Source organism: Capricornis sumatraensis, chromosome 7, assembly GCF_032405125.1.
Source record: "Capricornis sumatraensis isolate serow.1 chromosome 7, serow.2, whole genome shotgun sequence".
Taxonomy (NCBI): Eukaryota; Metazoa; Chordata; class Mammalia; order Artiodactyla; family Bovidae; genus Capricornis; species Capricornis sumatraensis.
The window spans coordinates 68,989,533-69,005,939 of NC_091075.1; the positions used below are offsets into that span (position 1 = coordinate 68,989,533).

At 38.1% G+C, this 16,407-nt stretch overlaps 1 protein-coding gene across 1 annotated transcript; it reads right to left on the bottom strand.

Moving 5' to 3' along the window:
* Positions 1-1,509: 1,509 nt before the first annotated feature.
* Positions 1,510-16,321, bottom strand: COMMD8 (COMM domain containing 8). Its single transcript, XM_068975350.1, has 5 exons — positions 16,256-16,321; positions 11,616-11,771; positions 7,343-7,495; positions 4,634-4,789; positions 1,510-3,607 (listed from the first exon to the last, which is right to left on the bottom strand). Exons 1-5 carry the CDS (start codon positions 16,319-16,321, stop codon positions 3,587-3,589), a joined length of 552 nt encoding a protein of 183 aa, XP_068831451.1. The 3' UTR covers positions 1,510-3,586.
* Between the last annotated feature and the right edge of the window lie 86 nt (positions 16,322-16,407).

Here is a 16,407-nt window from a genome sequence, read left to right on the forward strand (position 1 = left end):
GTGAGATGTATGGAAAGAGTAACATGGAAACTTACATCACCATATGTAAAATAGATAGCCAACCGGAATTTGCTGTATGACTCAGGAAACTCAAACAGGGGCTCTGTATCAAGCTAGAGGGGTGGGATGCAGACGGAGATGGGAGATTGAAGAAGGAGGGGATATATGTATACATTAGGCTGATTCATGTTGAGGTATGACAGAAAACAACAAAACTCTGTACACCAATTATCCTTCAACTAAAAAATAAACTATTAAAAACAAACAAAAAAAATGATAAGCCACAAATTAGAATATTTAAATATTTTCAAGGCATATATGTGATAAAATTTATATTCAGGCTATGTAAAAAATTCCCCAAATTCAAAAATAAGAGAACAATCAAATTTTAAAATGGCAACAGATCTGAACAGAGACTTCACCAAAGATGTACAGATGACAAAAAAAGCACATTAAAAGACATTCAACATCATTAGCCATTAGGGAAAAGAATATTATTAAAACCACAATAAGATACCACAACACACCTATTCAGTTCAGTTCAGTCTCTGTCGTGTCCGACTCTTTGTGACCCCATGAATTGCAGCACGCCAGGCCTCCCTGTCCATCACCAACTCCCAGAGTCCACCAAAACTCATGTCCATCGAGTCAGTGATGCCACCCAGCCATCTCATCCTCTGTCGTGCCTTTCTCCTCCTGCCCCCAATCCCTCCCAACATCAGTCTTTTCCAATGAGTCAACTCTTCACATCAGGTGGCCAAAGTATTGGAGCTTCAGCTTCAGCCATCAGTCCTTCCAAAGAACACACAGGACTGATCTCCTTTAGAATGGACTGGCTGGATCTCCTTGCAGTCAAAGGGACTCTCAAGTCTTCTCCAACACTACACTTCAAAAGCATCAATTCTTCAGCACTCAGCTTTCTTCACAGTCCAACTCTCACATCCACACATGACCACTGGAAAAATCATAGCCTTGACTAAATGGACCTTTGTTGGCAAAGTAATGTCTCTGCTTTTGAATATACTATCTAGGATGGTCATAACTTTTCTTCCAAGGAGTAAGCATCTTTTAATTTCATGGCTGCAATCACCATCTGCAGTGATTTTGGAGCCCAAAAAAATAAAGTCTAACACTGTTTCCACTGTTTCCCCGTCTATTTCCCATGAAGTGATGGGACCAGATTTCTTTTTTTTAACACACCTATTAGAACAGTTGAAATTAAAAAGACTGACCATACCAAGTATTAGCAAGGAGGTGGAGGTGGAACTCTCATAGACTGTGGCATGGAATATAAGATGGTAAAAATTAGTTTGGAATAGTTTGAAGTTTCCTGAGAAGATAAACATACACCTACCACATGATCCAGCTATTTCACACCTAAGTATTTACTTCCAAAAGAAAGCATATGTCCATACAAAGACACATACAAGAATGTTCACAGCATTCTGTGTATTTTAACAGCCAAAAATTTTAAACAATCAAAATATCCATTAACAGGTGAACAGATAAACAAATGATGGTGGAATTCTACAACAGAATAGTTCTCAACAATAAAATGGAAATCAACTACTGTTAAATGTTGTAATATGGAAGAACTCAAAATAATAATGAAAGAAGCCAGATTACACACAAAAAAGAACATGCTGTATGATTCCATTTAAATTCTGGAAAATGTGAACTTCTATAGTGGCAGGAAGTAGATCAGCGGTTGTCTAGGAGCAAAGTGGGCAAGAAGCAAGGATTACAACGAAATAGGATGACACTTTCAGGAATGACTGGTTGCTCCCCATCTTGATTGATGTGATGCTTTCCCGTGCTCAGGTGCTCTGTCATCTCTGACTCTTTGCAGCCCTGGGGACTGTAGCCCACCAGGTTCCTCTACCTGTCGTATTTCCCAGGCAAGAACACTGGAGTGGGTTGCCATTTCCTACTCCCGAACCTTTCCTGGGTATGTATACGTCAAAACTGCTCGGACTATCCACTTTAAATGTGTGTAGTTTATTTCAGTCATATTTCAATAAAGTATTTAAATATGCTAATATAGTAATAACGTACTGAGAGGACTAAGAAGAGTAAGGTCTTTTTCCTTCTCAAAGGAAGGACTGTGTGGAGCGTTGAAATTCAGAAGGACCAGTCAGTATTACTGGAAGTGCTTGTCTGCAAGCTGTTACTGGTGGTGGTGGTGCTTTAGTCACTAAGTCCTATCTGACTTTTGTGACCCCATGGACTGTAGCCCACCAGGCTCCTCTGTCCATGGGATTCTCCAGGCAAGAACACTGGAGTGGACTGCCATTTCCTCCTCCACTGTTACTGGTACACAACATCATAAGGAATCTGCACAAGAAGGTAAATCAACTACTACCTCCCTAAGCACACTGGTTAGTTCAACTGATGTTTTTTTTTTTATGGCCTAGATTTCTCAATGAAAAAAAGCAGTATATTGAAGAACATTCTGGCACAAACTCCACATCTAATCACCAAGCTGTAACAAACGGTTCAGAGTGGCATTATCTAGACCACACTGACATTTATTAATCTCCCTAAACCTATATACTCATCTGTATGAGAATAACAGGGATTGCTCTGGACACCTCAAATAGCAGTCTGATGCTCTAATGAGTTATAAAGCTTGCAAAACAGCAGGTACCAATGATGCATCATACTGCATTATGTAGGAATGAATTTGAAAATACAGCAAAACAAAGACAATATATTTTTATTTGCTCAGAATGCTTGTTTCTAAAGGTCACTGAAATTAAAAATGGTTTGCTTTCCAATGAAGTTGTTAACATCCAGAACTTCATTAAGTTTACACCAAATTAAGAATTTACAATAAACAGGGACCTATATAGTCTTAGCAGATATCGGAGTAATAAGGTAAACACTATACAGTGACACATATTCTTTTTAACAGAGCAGTCTCCTGAACAGACACAGAAATGCAGAAATAAGTAACAGTGTTCTTTTCACTTTTATCTATGCTCGAATATAATATTTTAGTTCCTAGAATTCAAAACTGTTCACCCAGATTTAGTTTTATTTTTTTTTTCCTTCAAGTCTGGAGAGCTTCTCTATAAAATTTTACATTTTATAATTTTCCTTTGAAATATGAGAAAAACATGGAATCTCCTGAGTTAGATGCAGCTTATACATTCTTTAAAAATTACCTTTAAAACACATTACAAGTGAATGACCAAATATATCCATAATAAACATCCTTGCTATTCACACAGTTCTTTAAGCAATACTCAAGTATATTTGTGCTTGTATGTTTACATTAGTCTATTTTTAGCTTACCATAAAACTGTATCTATAAAGCCTTTACAAATATTTAATAAATGAAGCAATACAGTCATTATGAAAATATAAACTGTGTTTACAGCCTTTTCATCTTTCATGTTTTTATGCATTTCCTGTCAACCATATAATTTCCTTTTCTTTAGGGATGCTGATAAATTGTTGTCTTTGTAATCTCAACACTGCTGCTTTCTCAGCTGGCCATTCAGATTTTCTGAACACATGGTATTCTCTCAGTGCATCAGTTGTACCAGTGGAATCTGATAATGTTGGTATTCATCATTTCCAGTTATTTCAACTGCAGGACCACCTTCAAACACAAAATGGAAGGGCAGCAATCAGATTATACCAGAATGATGCCAGTAGATGCTGAATGAGATGCTTTGAAATCTCTGAAGAAAGGCCTGGAGAACTGACAAGAGTAACACAAAAAACACAGGCCTGCAAGGATCCACGGTTCAGACTCATTCAACATTTACACCAGAACCTGCCACACACCCCTTCAGGCATGCAGCCCCATCAAAAGGCAAGCCAGGCTACCAGTTTATTACTGGGCATGTGGACAAGTCATCAAGGCACTGTGTTGCCCAAGTGACTGCAGAAGATGAAGTATACCGGGGTTTCAAAAAGATGGAGACAAGATGGGTTAGTGTCAAGAGAGGTGCTAAGAATAACTGACTTTAGTCCTTGAGACACAATCACTAGAGATGATGCTCAGAAACAGGGAAAGAACATATATAATGCAGATAATTATTTTTATGTCTTCTTCACAGCAGCAGTTTCTACTGTTTAAATATCATTGTTCTCATTAGTTAAACATCAGAACTATTACTGTTATTTAGCCATTCCTTTGTACATGCAAAGCTTTTGGTCCTTCATTAGTTTATCTCAAACTGATATTTTCATAACTATAAATGATATTTTGTCTCCCGAACTTAAATTATCTACCATTTGTCCAGTTAAATAAAACAATCTTGTCTTCAAAATCATAACTATTTTTAACCATTAAATCTCTTCAGAACTAGCTAATTTCACAGCCCGAAGATTTAAAAAAAATATTTTATCATTAATGAGACTAGAGCAAAACAAATTTAGCTGTTATTCCTTAAAATATAACTACTTGACAAATTATGTTCTATAATGCAAATCAATAATAAATGTAATATCTAAAATGAGAGATGCAGAACATATCAACAAAGCATCTTCTGTGCTTGACAAAAAATATCAGGAGCAAAGCCAACTTTAAATGCAAATGATTAGCTTTTCTTATATTGCTCCAGTGGTATCAATCAAAACTTAAACATTCTGAAGCACACAACAAAATTAAAACGCATACCTTATTAGCTGCTTCCAAGGAATTTATTAGCTTCTGCAGCTCTTCTTTACTCATTTCAACAGAATATGGCTTGACTTCACCATTTTCTTTTACATCTAGATAAAGGTTTAAAAGTGGCATTTGTAATGAAGCAATCTTGTCACTAGAAAGTGCAAGCTGTTTAAAATGAAAGAAATAGTAATTAAGTAGTTTTAAAAAGGAATATACTAAATATGCATCAGAGCTTATGAACAACACATTAAAAAAAAAGTACTCTTGTTTGCTATGAAGTACAGGAAAATATGAAAGGGATAAAGGGAATTAAATGCATGCCAAACCAGCATATATTTGAACAGAAAAAGAAAGGACAGTGAATGAAAACAAGACAATAGTTTAGGGACAACTAGTTGGGATTCTGTAGTAGTAGATAGCTAGAGCAGTGCTATGGCTCAGAAGTACCAAATGGGTCCAAGAAACAGAGAATTCTTAAAGAAGTGTAATGACACCAAGAGGACCGAAGTCCACGTACAAAGATTAAACTAAAAACATGGTGCAGCTCAGAAATTAAGATGCATAAATAATGAGTAGTTAACTCTCCATTAAACTACTGACAAATGTTATCAAGATACCACCTTCAATTAGAGCCAGTTAACAAAAATATGACACTTTTCCCTCTTACACTCTCTGTCCAAAATCAGTAGCTGAGAGGAAATGGAAGAACCAAATGTTTATGATACTAAAGCTTTCTGAAACAAGCATCATAGCTTCACTGGCAGATGGCAAAGAGACACTCAATTTTCCTGGAATTTGAGCCAGGAACCCCATAACAACTGAATTTTGGAGTGCAACCACTTGTAAAAATTGACTGGGGCAATGATAAAGGGCTCCTTCTCTGTGGTATATACACTACAGGACCAAATAAACCTTCACACAACTCCTCCATCTTCTCTCTCCAAAATACAGGACTCAGCATATCTGAGATCACCTTCAGGTCGCCCACCTCATCGTTAATTCTCTTCAGTATTTCCAGTAAGTGATTTCTTAGCCTATGCTTGAGTACCAGCAAGGAGGATGAGTGTGCTAACTCAAAAAGAGGTTAGAATAATTTTCAGACACTCATAGGGGTTAGATTATTATTTCTTAAGTTGAAATTCAACCTATTTCTCTGTAAAACATATACTTTAGCCCTGTCCTATCCCCCAAAGCCACAAAGCACATATCTATTCCTTCATCCACGTCTTAAAACTTCAGTTAATTAAATTCATTATAATTGTAATGTTATTATACAGGGTTCAGATGTCTGCAGTGCAAGTTAACACAAAAGACGTGATTTTAATTATCTTTGATATATTTTTAAGAAAATGTATCTCAAAAACAAATTTTAGATATCAGTTCAGTTCAGTCGCTCAGTCATGTCCAACTCTTTGCGACCCCATGAACTGCAGCATGCCAGGCCTTGCTGTCCATCACCAACTCCTGGAGTTCACCCAAACTCATATGTCCATCAAGTCAGTGATGCCATCCAGCCATCTCATCCTCTGTCATCCCCTTCTCCTCCTGCCCCCAATCCCTCCCAGCATCAGAGTCTTTTCCAATGAGTCAACTCTTCACATGAGGTGGCGAAAGGACTGGAGTTTCAGCTTTAGCATCAGTCCTTCCAAAGAACACCCAGGATTGATCTCCTTTAGAATGGACTGACTGGATCTCCTTGCAGTCCAAGGGACTCTCAAGAGCCTTCTCCAACACCACAGTTCAAAAGCATCAATTCTTCGGTGCTCAGCTTTTAACTCTCACATCCATACATGACCACAGGAAAAACCATAGCCTTGACTAGATGGACCTTTGTTGGCAAAGTAACGTCTCTGCTTTTGAATATACTATCTAGGATGGTCATAACTTTTCTTCCAAGGAGTAATCGTCTTTTAATTTCATGGCTGCAGTCACCATCTGCAGTGATTTTGGAGCCCCCCAAAATAAAGTCTGACACTGTTTCCACTGTTTCCCCATCTATTTGTCATCAAGTGATGGGACCAGATGCCATGATCTTCGTTTTCTGAATGTTGAGCTTTAAGCCAACTTTTTCACTCTCCTCTTTCACTTTCATCAAGAGGCTTTTTAGTTCCTCTTCACTTTCTGCCATAAGGGTGGTGTCATCTGCATATCTGAGGTTATTGATATTTCTCCCGGCAATCTTGATTCCAGCTTGTGCTTCTCCCAGCCCAGCGTTTCTCATGATGTACTCTGCATAGAAGTTAAATAAGCAGGGTGACAATATACAGCCTTGACGGACTCCTTTTCCTATTTGGAACCAGTCTGTTGTTCCATGTCCAGTTCTAACTGTTGCTTCCTGACCTGCATATAGATTTCTCAAGAGGCAGGTCACGGTGGTCTGGTATTCCCATCTCTTTTAGAATTTTCTAGTTTATTGTGATCCACACAGTCAAAGGCTTTGGCCTAGTTAATAAAGCAGAAATAGATGTTTTTCTGGAACTCTCTTCCTTTTACCAGGATCCATTTTAGATATATAATATTACAAAAAAATAATGTATTCAAAAAGTGAAACAGAAAGTGTTCTCCTCCTGAAAACACTCCTGTCTGACTCTTTGTGACTCCAGGGTCTGTAGCCCACCAGGCTACTCTGTTCATGGGATTCTCCAGCAAGAATACTAGACTGGGTTGCCATTTCCTTCTCCAAATAAAAAATATACTCATAATTAAATATATTCTCACCTTTATCTGCCAATCAAAATCCTGTAGTTGTGCAGAGGAAATATCAACTATTTCTGCCAAAAGAGTCTTCTTGATTTCATCTTTCCTACTTTTTAAGCATTTCATGATAGCTTCTTGATGAGATGAATTCAACTGATTCAACTGTTGAGATATCTATGAAAATAAAAATAAATGGTTAGAAAATAAGTGAAAAGGCCTTTCTGTTTAAAATGTAAACAACAGTTACATTCTTATTTCATATAATCTTTAAAATGGTAGTAAATGGGGGAAAATACTAATATAACTATAAAAAGAATAAGATGAGAATGCATAACCAGTAAACAAGAAGTTTTAACAAGGTTTTGCAAAACAGAAAGGAAAAGGGCTGATTGATGAACCAACATGGGAGTGAATACATTGAAAACCACTAAAGCTGATTTACCTATATTAATATATAAGACAAAATAGACTTTAAGGCAAAAAGACTTACAAGAAATAGAACAAGATAGTAAAGGGGTTGTTCAACAGAAATAAACAACAATCACAAATTTGTGTTCACCTAGTAACATGGCCTCCAAATATATAAAGCAGTGAAACTCAGCAGAAAAAGCAAAATGGGTAAATCAACTTTCATAGAGATGCTAACACACGTCTCAGTAATGGATGGAAAGAGAAAGCACTGTAAAGATACAGCACTGAGAAACACTTTCTACTTAATCTAACTACACATAGAACACTACACCCTACAACTGAAAAGTACATATTATCTTCAAATATATATGGAACATTACCCGAAAATGAACCATATGTTGAGCCATGCCACAAATCACAACAGATTTCAAACACCTGGAATCATATTAATTATATTTTTGAGTCATTGTGTAATTAAATTAGAACTGAACAAAACTTTTCCAAATATTTAAAAATTAAGCAGCATGGTAACACAGTACTAAGTGACGAAGTAAATCTTGCATAAACTCTTTCATAGAAAAAAGAAAACAAACAACAACAACTTCCTAATTCATTCCACAAGATGGGAATAAAACTTGATATTTTGACAAAAACATTATAGGCAAAAAATTATGGGCCAAGATACTCAAACATAGATGAAAAAAATCCTAATAAAATATTGGCAAACCAAAAACAATTTTAAAAGAATAATATATCATGACCAAGTTGGATTTATTTTGGTAAAGTTAGTTTAACATTCAAAAATCAATGTAAGACATCACATTAACAAAATAAAGGTGAAGATATAAATTCAGGAAAAAAACAATTTTATAAAATTCAATACCTATGAATTCTCAGCAAAGTAAGAATCAGTGGAAGCTTCTTTAATCTAATCATTGATATCAATAAAATCATACAGCTAACATATTAAATTGTGAAATACTGAACACATACATTCCCCCTAAAGTTAGACAAGGCACTGCTTTTTTTCTTCTTTTCTTTTCTAAAACTGTCCTGAAGACATTAGCCAATGCAATCAGAGGGAAAAAAGAAATAAAAGCTATTAAAATTGAAAAAGAAAATGATTACATACCAAAAAAACTCCCCCTCAAATTTATAAACCATTATATATAGTAGATAGGGGCTTCCATGGTGGCTCATATGATAAATAATTTGCCTGAAATACAGGAGACCTGGGTTCGATCCCCGGGTCAGGAAGATACTCTGGAGAAGGGAATGGTTACCCACTCCAGTATTTCTTGCCTAGAGAATTCCATGGACAGAGAAGCCTGGTGGGCTACAGTCCATGGTATTGCAAAGAGTTGGACAAGACTGAGCAACTTACACTTCTATATAGTAAATAAATTTAGAAAGATTGTTGAACACAGAGTAAGTATACAAAAACCAACTTGGGTTTCCACATACTAGCAATATGCAATTGGAGAACAAAATTTAAGAACATCCTAAACATCACTTAAAAATAAATACAATAAAACATTTGCGAGACCTCTACACTGAGAACTACAAAATATGAGAGAGAAACTGAAACTAATCTAAATAAACAGAAGGTAACACCAAGTTCATAGATCAGAAGGCTCAATAATGCTGTCAGTTCTCTCCAAAATAGTCTAGAAACTCAGTGCAACCCATGCTGTGGACTTAATGTCCCCTCAAAATTCATATTAAAACTCTGACCCTCAAGATAGTATCTAGAAATGGGACCTTTGACACAAAATCAGGCTTAGATGAGGTGATGAAGGTAAGACCCTCATGATGGGATCAGTTCCCTTGTAAGAAACATCAGAGAGTTTGCTCCCTCTCTCTCTGCACCTGCCCCACGCCCCCCACAGCCATCAGAGGACACAGTGAGAAGGCAAAAACCTTCGGCAAGGAAAAAGCCCTCCCTCATCAGGGGCCAGAATCAGCCAGTGCCTTAATTTTGTGCCCCTAAACTCTAGAACTGTGAGAAATTAATTCCTCTTATTTAAGCTATCCATTTTAAGGTATTTTGTTGTGGCAGCCCAAGCTAATACTCTCCATCAAAATTCCAGCAAGTGTTTTGGTTAAAATTGACTGATTTTAAAATGTACCTGAAATTATGGAGGATATAGAAAAATCAAAGCTATCTTGAAGAAATACAAGGTTGAAGGTCTTCTACTATCAGATATCAAAATTTAATGTAATGCAGCTCTAATTCTACCATAATTTAAGCCATTGTGATATGGGTAAATACAGGCAAACAGACTCATGGAGTAGAAAAAGAGTCCAGATACAGACCCAAACATATATGGTCACCTGCATTTCCCAGAAAGGCTGCACAGCAATTCTGTGGGGTAAGGATGGTCATTTCAACAAGTGGATTTCATATGGAAAAATCTCAACTTAATACTTACTCCATATACCAATAGTAATTCAAATATATCACTGACATAAATAAAAGCTAGAACAATCAAACCACTACCAAAAAATATATGAAAATGTTTTCATGATTTTGGCACAAACATTCCTTAAACGCAGCATTAACATTACCAACCATCAAGAGAAAATACTGACAAATTGGACTTGATTAAAATTCAGAACTTCTATTCAACAAAAGACACTAGGAAGAGACTAAAAAGACAAGCAACAAAATAGAAGATATTTAAAATACACATATCCAAGAACTCATATTCAGAATACCATCCAAATCAAAATGATAAATATATGTAACTTCATTTCTCCCCAAGTGGGCAACCTACACAAACATGCCCAAATTACTTTTGACAAAGGTACAAAAGCAGTTTAATGGAAAGATACCCCATGACCCTGCAGTTTTACTTTAAGACTTCTAGAAAAGCTGAGCAATTTATGTATGACAAGACACACACAAAATGTTTGCAGCAGCACTATTCATAATAATGAAAGGGGCAATGATCCAACTGGTCATCAGTAGGGAGACAGAAAAATAAGTCTTACTAATGCCTATCATCAAATACTACAAGGAGATGAAACACATAAACCAGATCAATACTTTTTAACATTGATAAATCTAAAACACAGTATTGCTGAAAAAATTATAAATGTATACATACATTACCACTCACAAGTTACACATTTAAACAGCTCAAATAATTGTATATATTGCTTAAAGATGCAAACATTCACACATTAGGGAATACGAAACATGCATACAAATTCACTAGTGGTTTCTTCTATTCGAAGGGTGATATTTACATGTATCTACAATGCCTTGTTTCTAAAACACACACACACACATACACACCTGAAATACATAAAGTAAAATGTTAACAATTGTTTAATTGTGGTAATGGGAATATAGGTATCACTTATATACCTTTTAATTTTCTTCCACGATTTAAATGTTTCACAATTTAATATAAGACAACCAATCAGAAACAAAAGTACAAAACCCCAAAACTTCCACAGATTTTTCCACTTACTCACAATTATTAGGTTTTTATTGCTATCACAAAGAGTCGGACACGACTGAGCGACTGAACTGGAACTGATTTTATACACTTGGACCTCCCTGGTGGCTCAGATGGTAAAGAATCTGCCTGCAATGCGGGAGATGTGCATTCAATCCCTGGGTCGGGGAGATCCCCTGGAGAAGGGAACGGCTACCTACTCCAGTATTCTTGCCTGGAGAATTCCATGGGCTGAGAAGCCTGGCGAGTTATAGTTCATGGGGCTGCAAAGAGTCAGATAGGACCGGAGTGACTAACACTGTCACTTTTCATTATACACTTCCTGAGGATGTATTACACGGTACCCTAAACACCAAAATTTAAAAAAAAAATCTGAACATGAATTATCAAGGTATTGAAATCTGGAGCAAAGTTACCTCTTCGTCAGATAAATTTTTACCAACCACAGCTTTGAAAAAGGTGGTAATGTCTTCTAGAACATGCATCCATTCTGTTGAATCCCAAACACTGTGATAATCCTGGTAGAGAGGATAAGTTCGGCCACAAATGCCATCAATTATTTTGTGAAGAAGCTAGAGAGAAAAAACAAGAGAGAGTAATAAATGTAATTATAAGTAAAATTATAAAATAGATTTATCTTCCTTGTAGCAAATAAATGTTATTGGCAGAAGTTCATGTTATCTGCAGAAAAGCTGAGGCTGAAAAGCAACTATCTTTAACATTATTTTATTAACTAAAAGTCAGAGCTACACACACACACACACACACACACACACACACACACACTTTCCATAATTTTGTCCACCTTCAGAAACTAAAATAATTTTACAGACATGCTGTTGTTTCTCCAATGTTCCTAAAAGGAAGATGGTGAGTGCAGCAGTTTCTCCTTGGGATTCCTTAGACTTCATATTTATACCAATAACCAAAATACAAGGTATGAGTCTTAAAGCAAAGTCTTTCAACTGTAAATCTACAAACCCCTTCTCTCCATTTTCCATAGCACCCATACTTAACTTCTTTCAGTCCACTCCAAAAAACCTCTCATTGACTTACTTTCTCCTTTTCACATTTCTTTCTCTCTACCCTAGCTTAATGCCAGCAATGGAAATCCTAACACATATATAACTGAACATGTGATTAAATCTGTGGCTTTTAGAACTAAACTGGCTAGTCTGAATCTTATTCTCACTATTTACTACTTTTGCCAAGTTACTTAAAGATTCTTTGCTGGTTTCCTCATGTGTAAAATGAGGGTATCATCTACCCCCATAATGTTGTTTTAAGGATTGAAGAAGGATACATGCAAATCACTTGGCACACTCCTGACATTAAACATTGCTTCCCATTGTTATCCTTCTTCTTCTTACTAGTTGTAATTATCATCATCACTATTACTACTGGTACTATCATAACATCCACACCTCTAACATATATTAACTGAGTACCTACTGTATCACCACTACTCTAGGCAAGTGATCAATACAGTTTTCTTTCTCAAGAGATATTGGTGTGTTGTAAGAAGAGTACCTGAATCCAAATAACTTGGAAATGCATTTAAACAGCAAAGAGGCTTCCAACTCTTTTCTCCTGGATCATGTTCCAGTGCATTTTAAGCAGAAACTCCTTCTCTGTAACACCATACTTATTGGAACAGAGATGAGTAATTGGTGACCCTAATGCCAAACGAAGGCTAATGCACTGTGAACAGAACTTTTATTTACCATAAATTAACCAACAACATTTTCAATTTGAAATCATTCAAAATTCTCTACCTACACTTCACCTTATCCCAAACTGTCCCCAATGCTAAAGTAAAACCCAGAACTCAAATTGAAAACTAAGAGCACTATGTTTTTGGAACATAGTCTTTTTAAATTAATTCACAAATATGTAACAAGCACTTCATCCCAGTTATTAAACAGGTTAATGCAAATACAAAGAAAAAATAACTATAATAGCTAGCATTTATAGAGCCCTAATTATATACCAAACACTGTGCTGATCTTCATTACAACCCTGTAAAGTAAGTCTTGCTATTATCCCCATTTTACAAATGAGGAAACTGAGGATAAATAAGATAAGGTCCTATCATACCAGAGCCTCAGGCCATTAGAGAAAACTAATATAATCAATAAGTATATGTAATTTAGGATGATAGGAGTTATAATTAAAGTTTACAGAGGGTACGAAGGAGCACAGAAGAGAAAAGTATGCCTTAAAATAATGAATAGTTAGCCAAACAGGAGCAGGGTATTTCTAGTCACAACAGCTGCACGCTGACAGGATAAACTGCATGGCGCAGTTTGGGAGATGGCAGCATACAAAGCTGGAGAGGTGGCAGAGACCAAACCATAAAGGGCCTTGTATACAATGCAGAAAAGCCCAGACTGTAAGCAACGTAATTCACATATTTGCATTATGTTTCCATAAATCAGCCAGCAGATCAGGAGATACAAGGAAAGAAAAGGGCAAGAGGTTGTGACCAAAGACCACCCCCTACTTCCATTTACTTACCATCAAGAGATTAAAAGGGAGGTGATAAATTGTTAGGGACACTCACCCTGGAGGCAGCAGAGAGGTAAAGGAGATCTGAAAAGGATGATACTCACAATTTCAGGTTTAATGACAGTAAGTGGTGGTATCACAAACCAAATTTGAGGCTACAGCCACAGAAGGAGAAAGTCAGGGGGAAAGACAAGAGCTAAGCCAAGTATACACTGAATCTGAGGTATCTGCGGGTGTATCTAAGCAGAAGCCTGATACTCAGAAGAGATTTTTAGATCCAGAGATTCAGGAGTCAACCACGTACCTGGCAGCGAAGGTTACGGGCCTATCTAAGTAGTATGCAGGTAGGATGAAGACAGGAGCAGAAAGCTAATACAAGACTTAGAGTCAACAGATCTGATCATCTGTTTCCACTTTGCCACTTACTAGTTTGATAACTTTGGGTACGTTACCCAAACCCTCTATAGACATTTCAGTTTTCTCATTTGTACAGTCAGAGAAAAGTTAAGATTTTTTTTTATCCTGGCAAGATAAGTAAGTTTATTACTTTCTATCTCCTCCACACTATTCCCATTATAAATGGAACAAAGAAAAAAGAAAGGCAGAGATTTGGGGCTTATAAAAGCTGGCTACCACATAGCCCTCTATCACATTAGTAGGCTAAGCCCTCGTCCCAAGTGGGCTAAGCCCTTGTCCCCAACTTTCATCCACTGTAAATGAAACAGATTTGGGATTTATTCAAAATTACATATCATAGAAACTAAAAGCCAGCCCACCAGAGCCTGGGATCCAGATCTTGGTCACAACGATAAAGCTGAATTTAGTAAACATTAATTGATTCCTTTCTTTAGCAAATACTGATTAAGAACCCACCTGGGGCCAGACATAATTCTCAAAAACAGGGTATATAAACAAAGTATCTACCCTGAAGGAGTTCAGAATAAGAGAGACTAGTGGCAAGAGGACCAGTTAGGAAGTTGTGTTCAAGGAAGACTTGATTAGGCTGGAACTTTGGGGAACAGAAAAAGATGGGAGTAAGCATAGTAACATATTAATAATAATACAAAGCTTTAGTCAGTTCTCTGAAGTCAGAGGGCAAAGGACCACAGCTCCCAGAGCTCAGGCTGAAACTCTATTTTGCATACGTTGCCTTTTCTTTTACAGGGCTGGCAAATTTCTTTCGAGTCTTATACTTGGGGCACCAAGGGTTTTTTAACTTGAAAGTTCAAGGGAGGAAAAAACACTTCTCAGTTAGATTTTCCTCTTACAGTAACCATTGGGTTTTCTTCCTTTCACAGTTCACAGACAAAATTTCGCTGTATGTATTTACTGTCTCCACATTGCTCTCACCCTTCAAACTAAAAATCCGCTGCTGTCAAAAACAATTATACACTGCCAGTACCTTTGGTATTAAGGCTAAACCCAGGAGTATAGTATACAGAGGCTCCTGACTGCTCCTCACTTGTTCAGCCAGTCTCCCTGCTCTACTTCTCACTCTGAACTTTGGCCTCTAAAACTACAGCAGGTCCTAAAGCTCCCTGGGGCTGCCTTTCTTCTAGTCTTCATAAGTGCTGTCCCTTGGCCTGAAATACTCTCTCCCCCCAGCCCATCTGGTTCCTCCTCATCCTTCAGGAACTCAACGTAGAAACCTAGGCAGATGTTCTACAAAATGTTCCCGTGCCCCTTTTAACCAGAGTTGCTACCCCTCCTACAAACTGATTACTGGATAAATCATTAATTCAGTTATCCATTTACTCAGTTTGGTTTCCTCATTAGTTGACAAGGTCCACCAGGGTGTGGGCTGTCTCATTCACCATTTTACCTTATCCCATACGGCATTAAGCACATAGTTCAGTGAAGTGTTGGCTGAACAAGTGAATAAGGCTGCTTTTTGCCAGATTCTCATAAACTAGGTTCCTTCCTAGACAGGAGGGGCCGACGTATATGTCACGTCTTGAAGTAAGGTCCACGTTGGACGACCCTACCTGTAAGTCTCCCAGTCTGGAGTAACACATCAATTTTTTTCTGCCACTCACAAAGAATTACGGCCTGCCTCTCTAGGTCACCACGGTTATTCCCATCACCTAGCACCAGTGTTCCTGGCGCATGGGGAATGTTGTGGAGGTTTTGCTGAAACAGTGAATGAATGAATGAAACATGTACAAGAGGTCTGTAAACCACCCCCTCCAGCTTTCAAGCTGGCGACTCCGCACTCCCCAGTCCAGGGTCACTTGGTCCCGGCCGCTCCCGGGGAACGGATAGGTGGTCCCCGCTAGGGTGCGGGCGCGGCCCAGCGGGCGTCTGCATGCAAAACCCCTGGAGGGGCCACTGGAAGCCGAAGCGCTGACGAGGCGTCCCAAGCCTCGGACTTCTCCAATCTCCAGAGAACACGGGGTGGGGCGAGGGAGCACCCAAAATCACACCCGGTCCTCTTCCCCTGCCCGGGCAGCAGGCGCGAGCCTCCCAAAAGCATCGGGATGAGGCCTACTCTTCACGCCAGGCCTTCCAGGAGCCTGGCCCGCGCAGCCGGCCCCTGCGCCCTCCTCACCTGCAAGCCCCGCTCTGCGGGAAGCTTCTGCAGCCGCCACAAGGGTGTCCCCTCTTCCGGCTCCATCCCTGCGAGAAGCTATGGGCTGGGTCACATGACCAGTCCCGGCGTAAGAAAGGCTACGGCTCGTCCACGTGACCAGCCGGCCCGGA

Coding starts and splice junctions, on each gene's coding strand:
- COMMD8 (XM_068975350.1), bottom strand. CDS start 16,321: ATGGAGCCGGAAGAGGGGACACCCTTGTGGCGGCTGCAGAAGCTTCCC. Junction 7,496..11,615: donor AAAATTTATCTGACGAAGAG/GTAACTTTGCTC, acceptor TTATTTTCATAG/ATATCTCAACAGTTGAATCA. Junction 3,608..4,633: donor CCTTGGAAGCAGCTAATAAG/GTATGCGTTTTA, acceptor TTGTGTTTGAAG/GTGGTCCTGCAGTTGAAATA.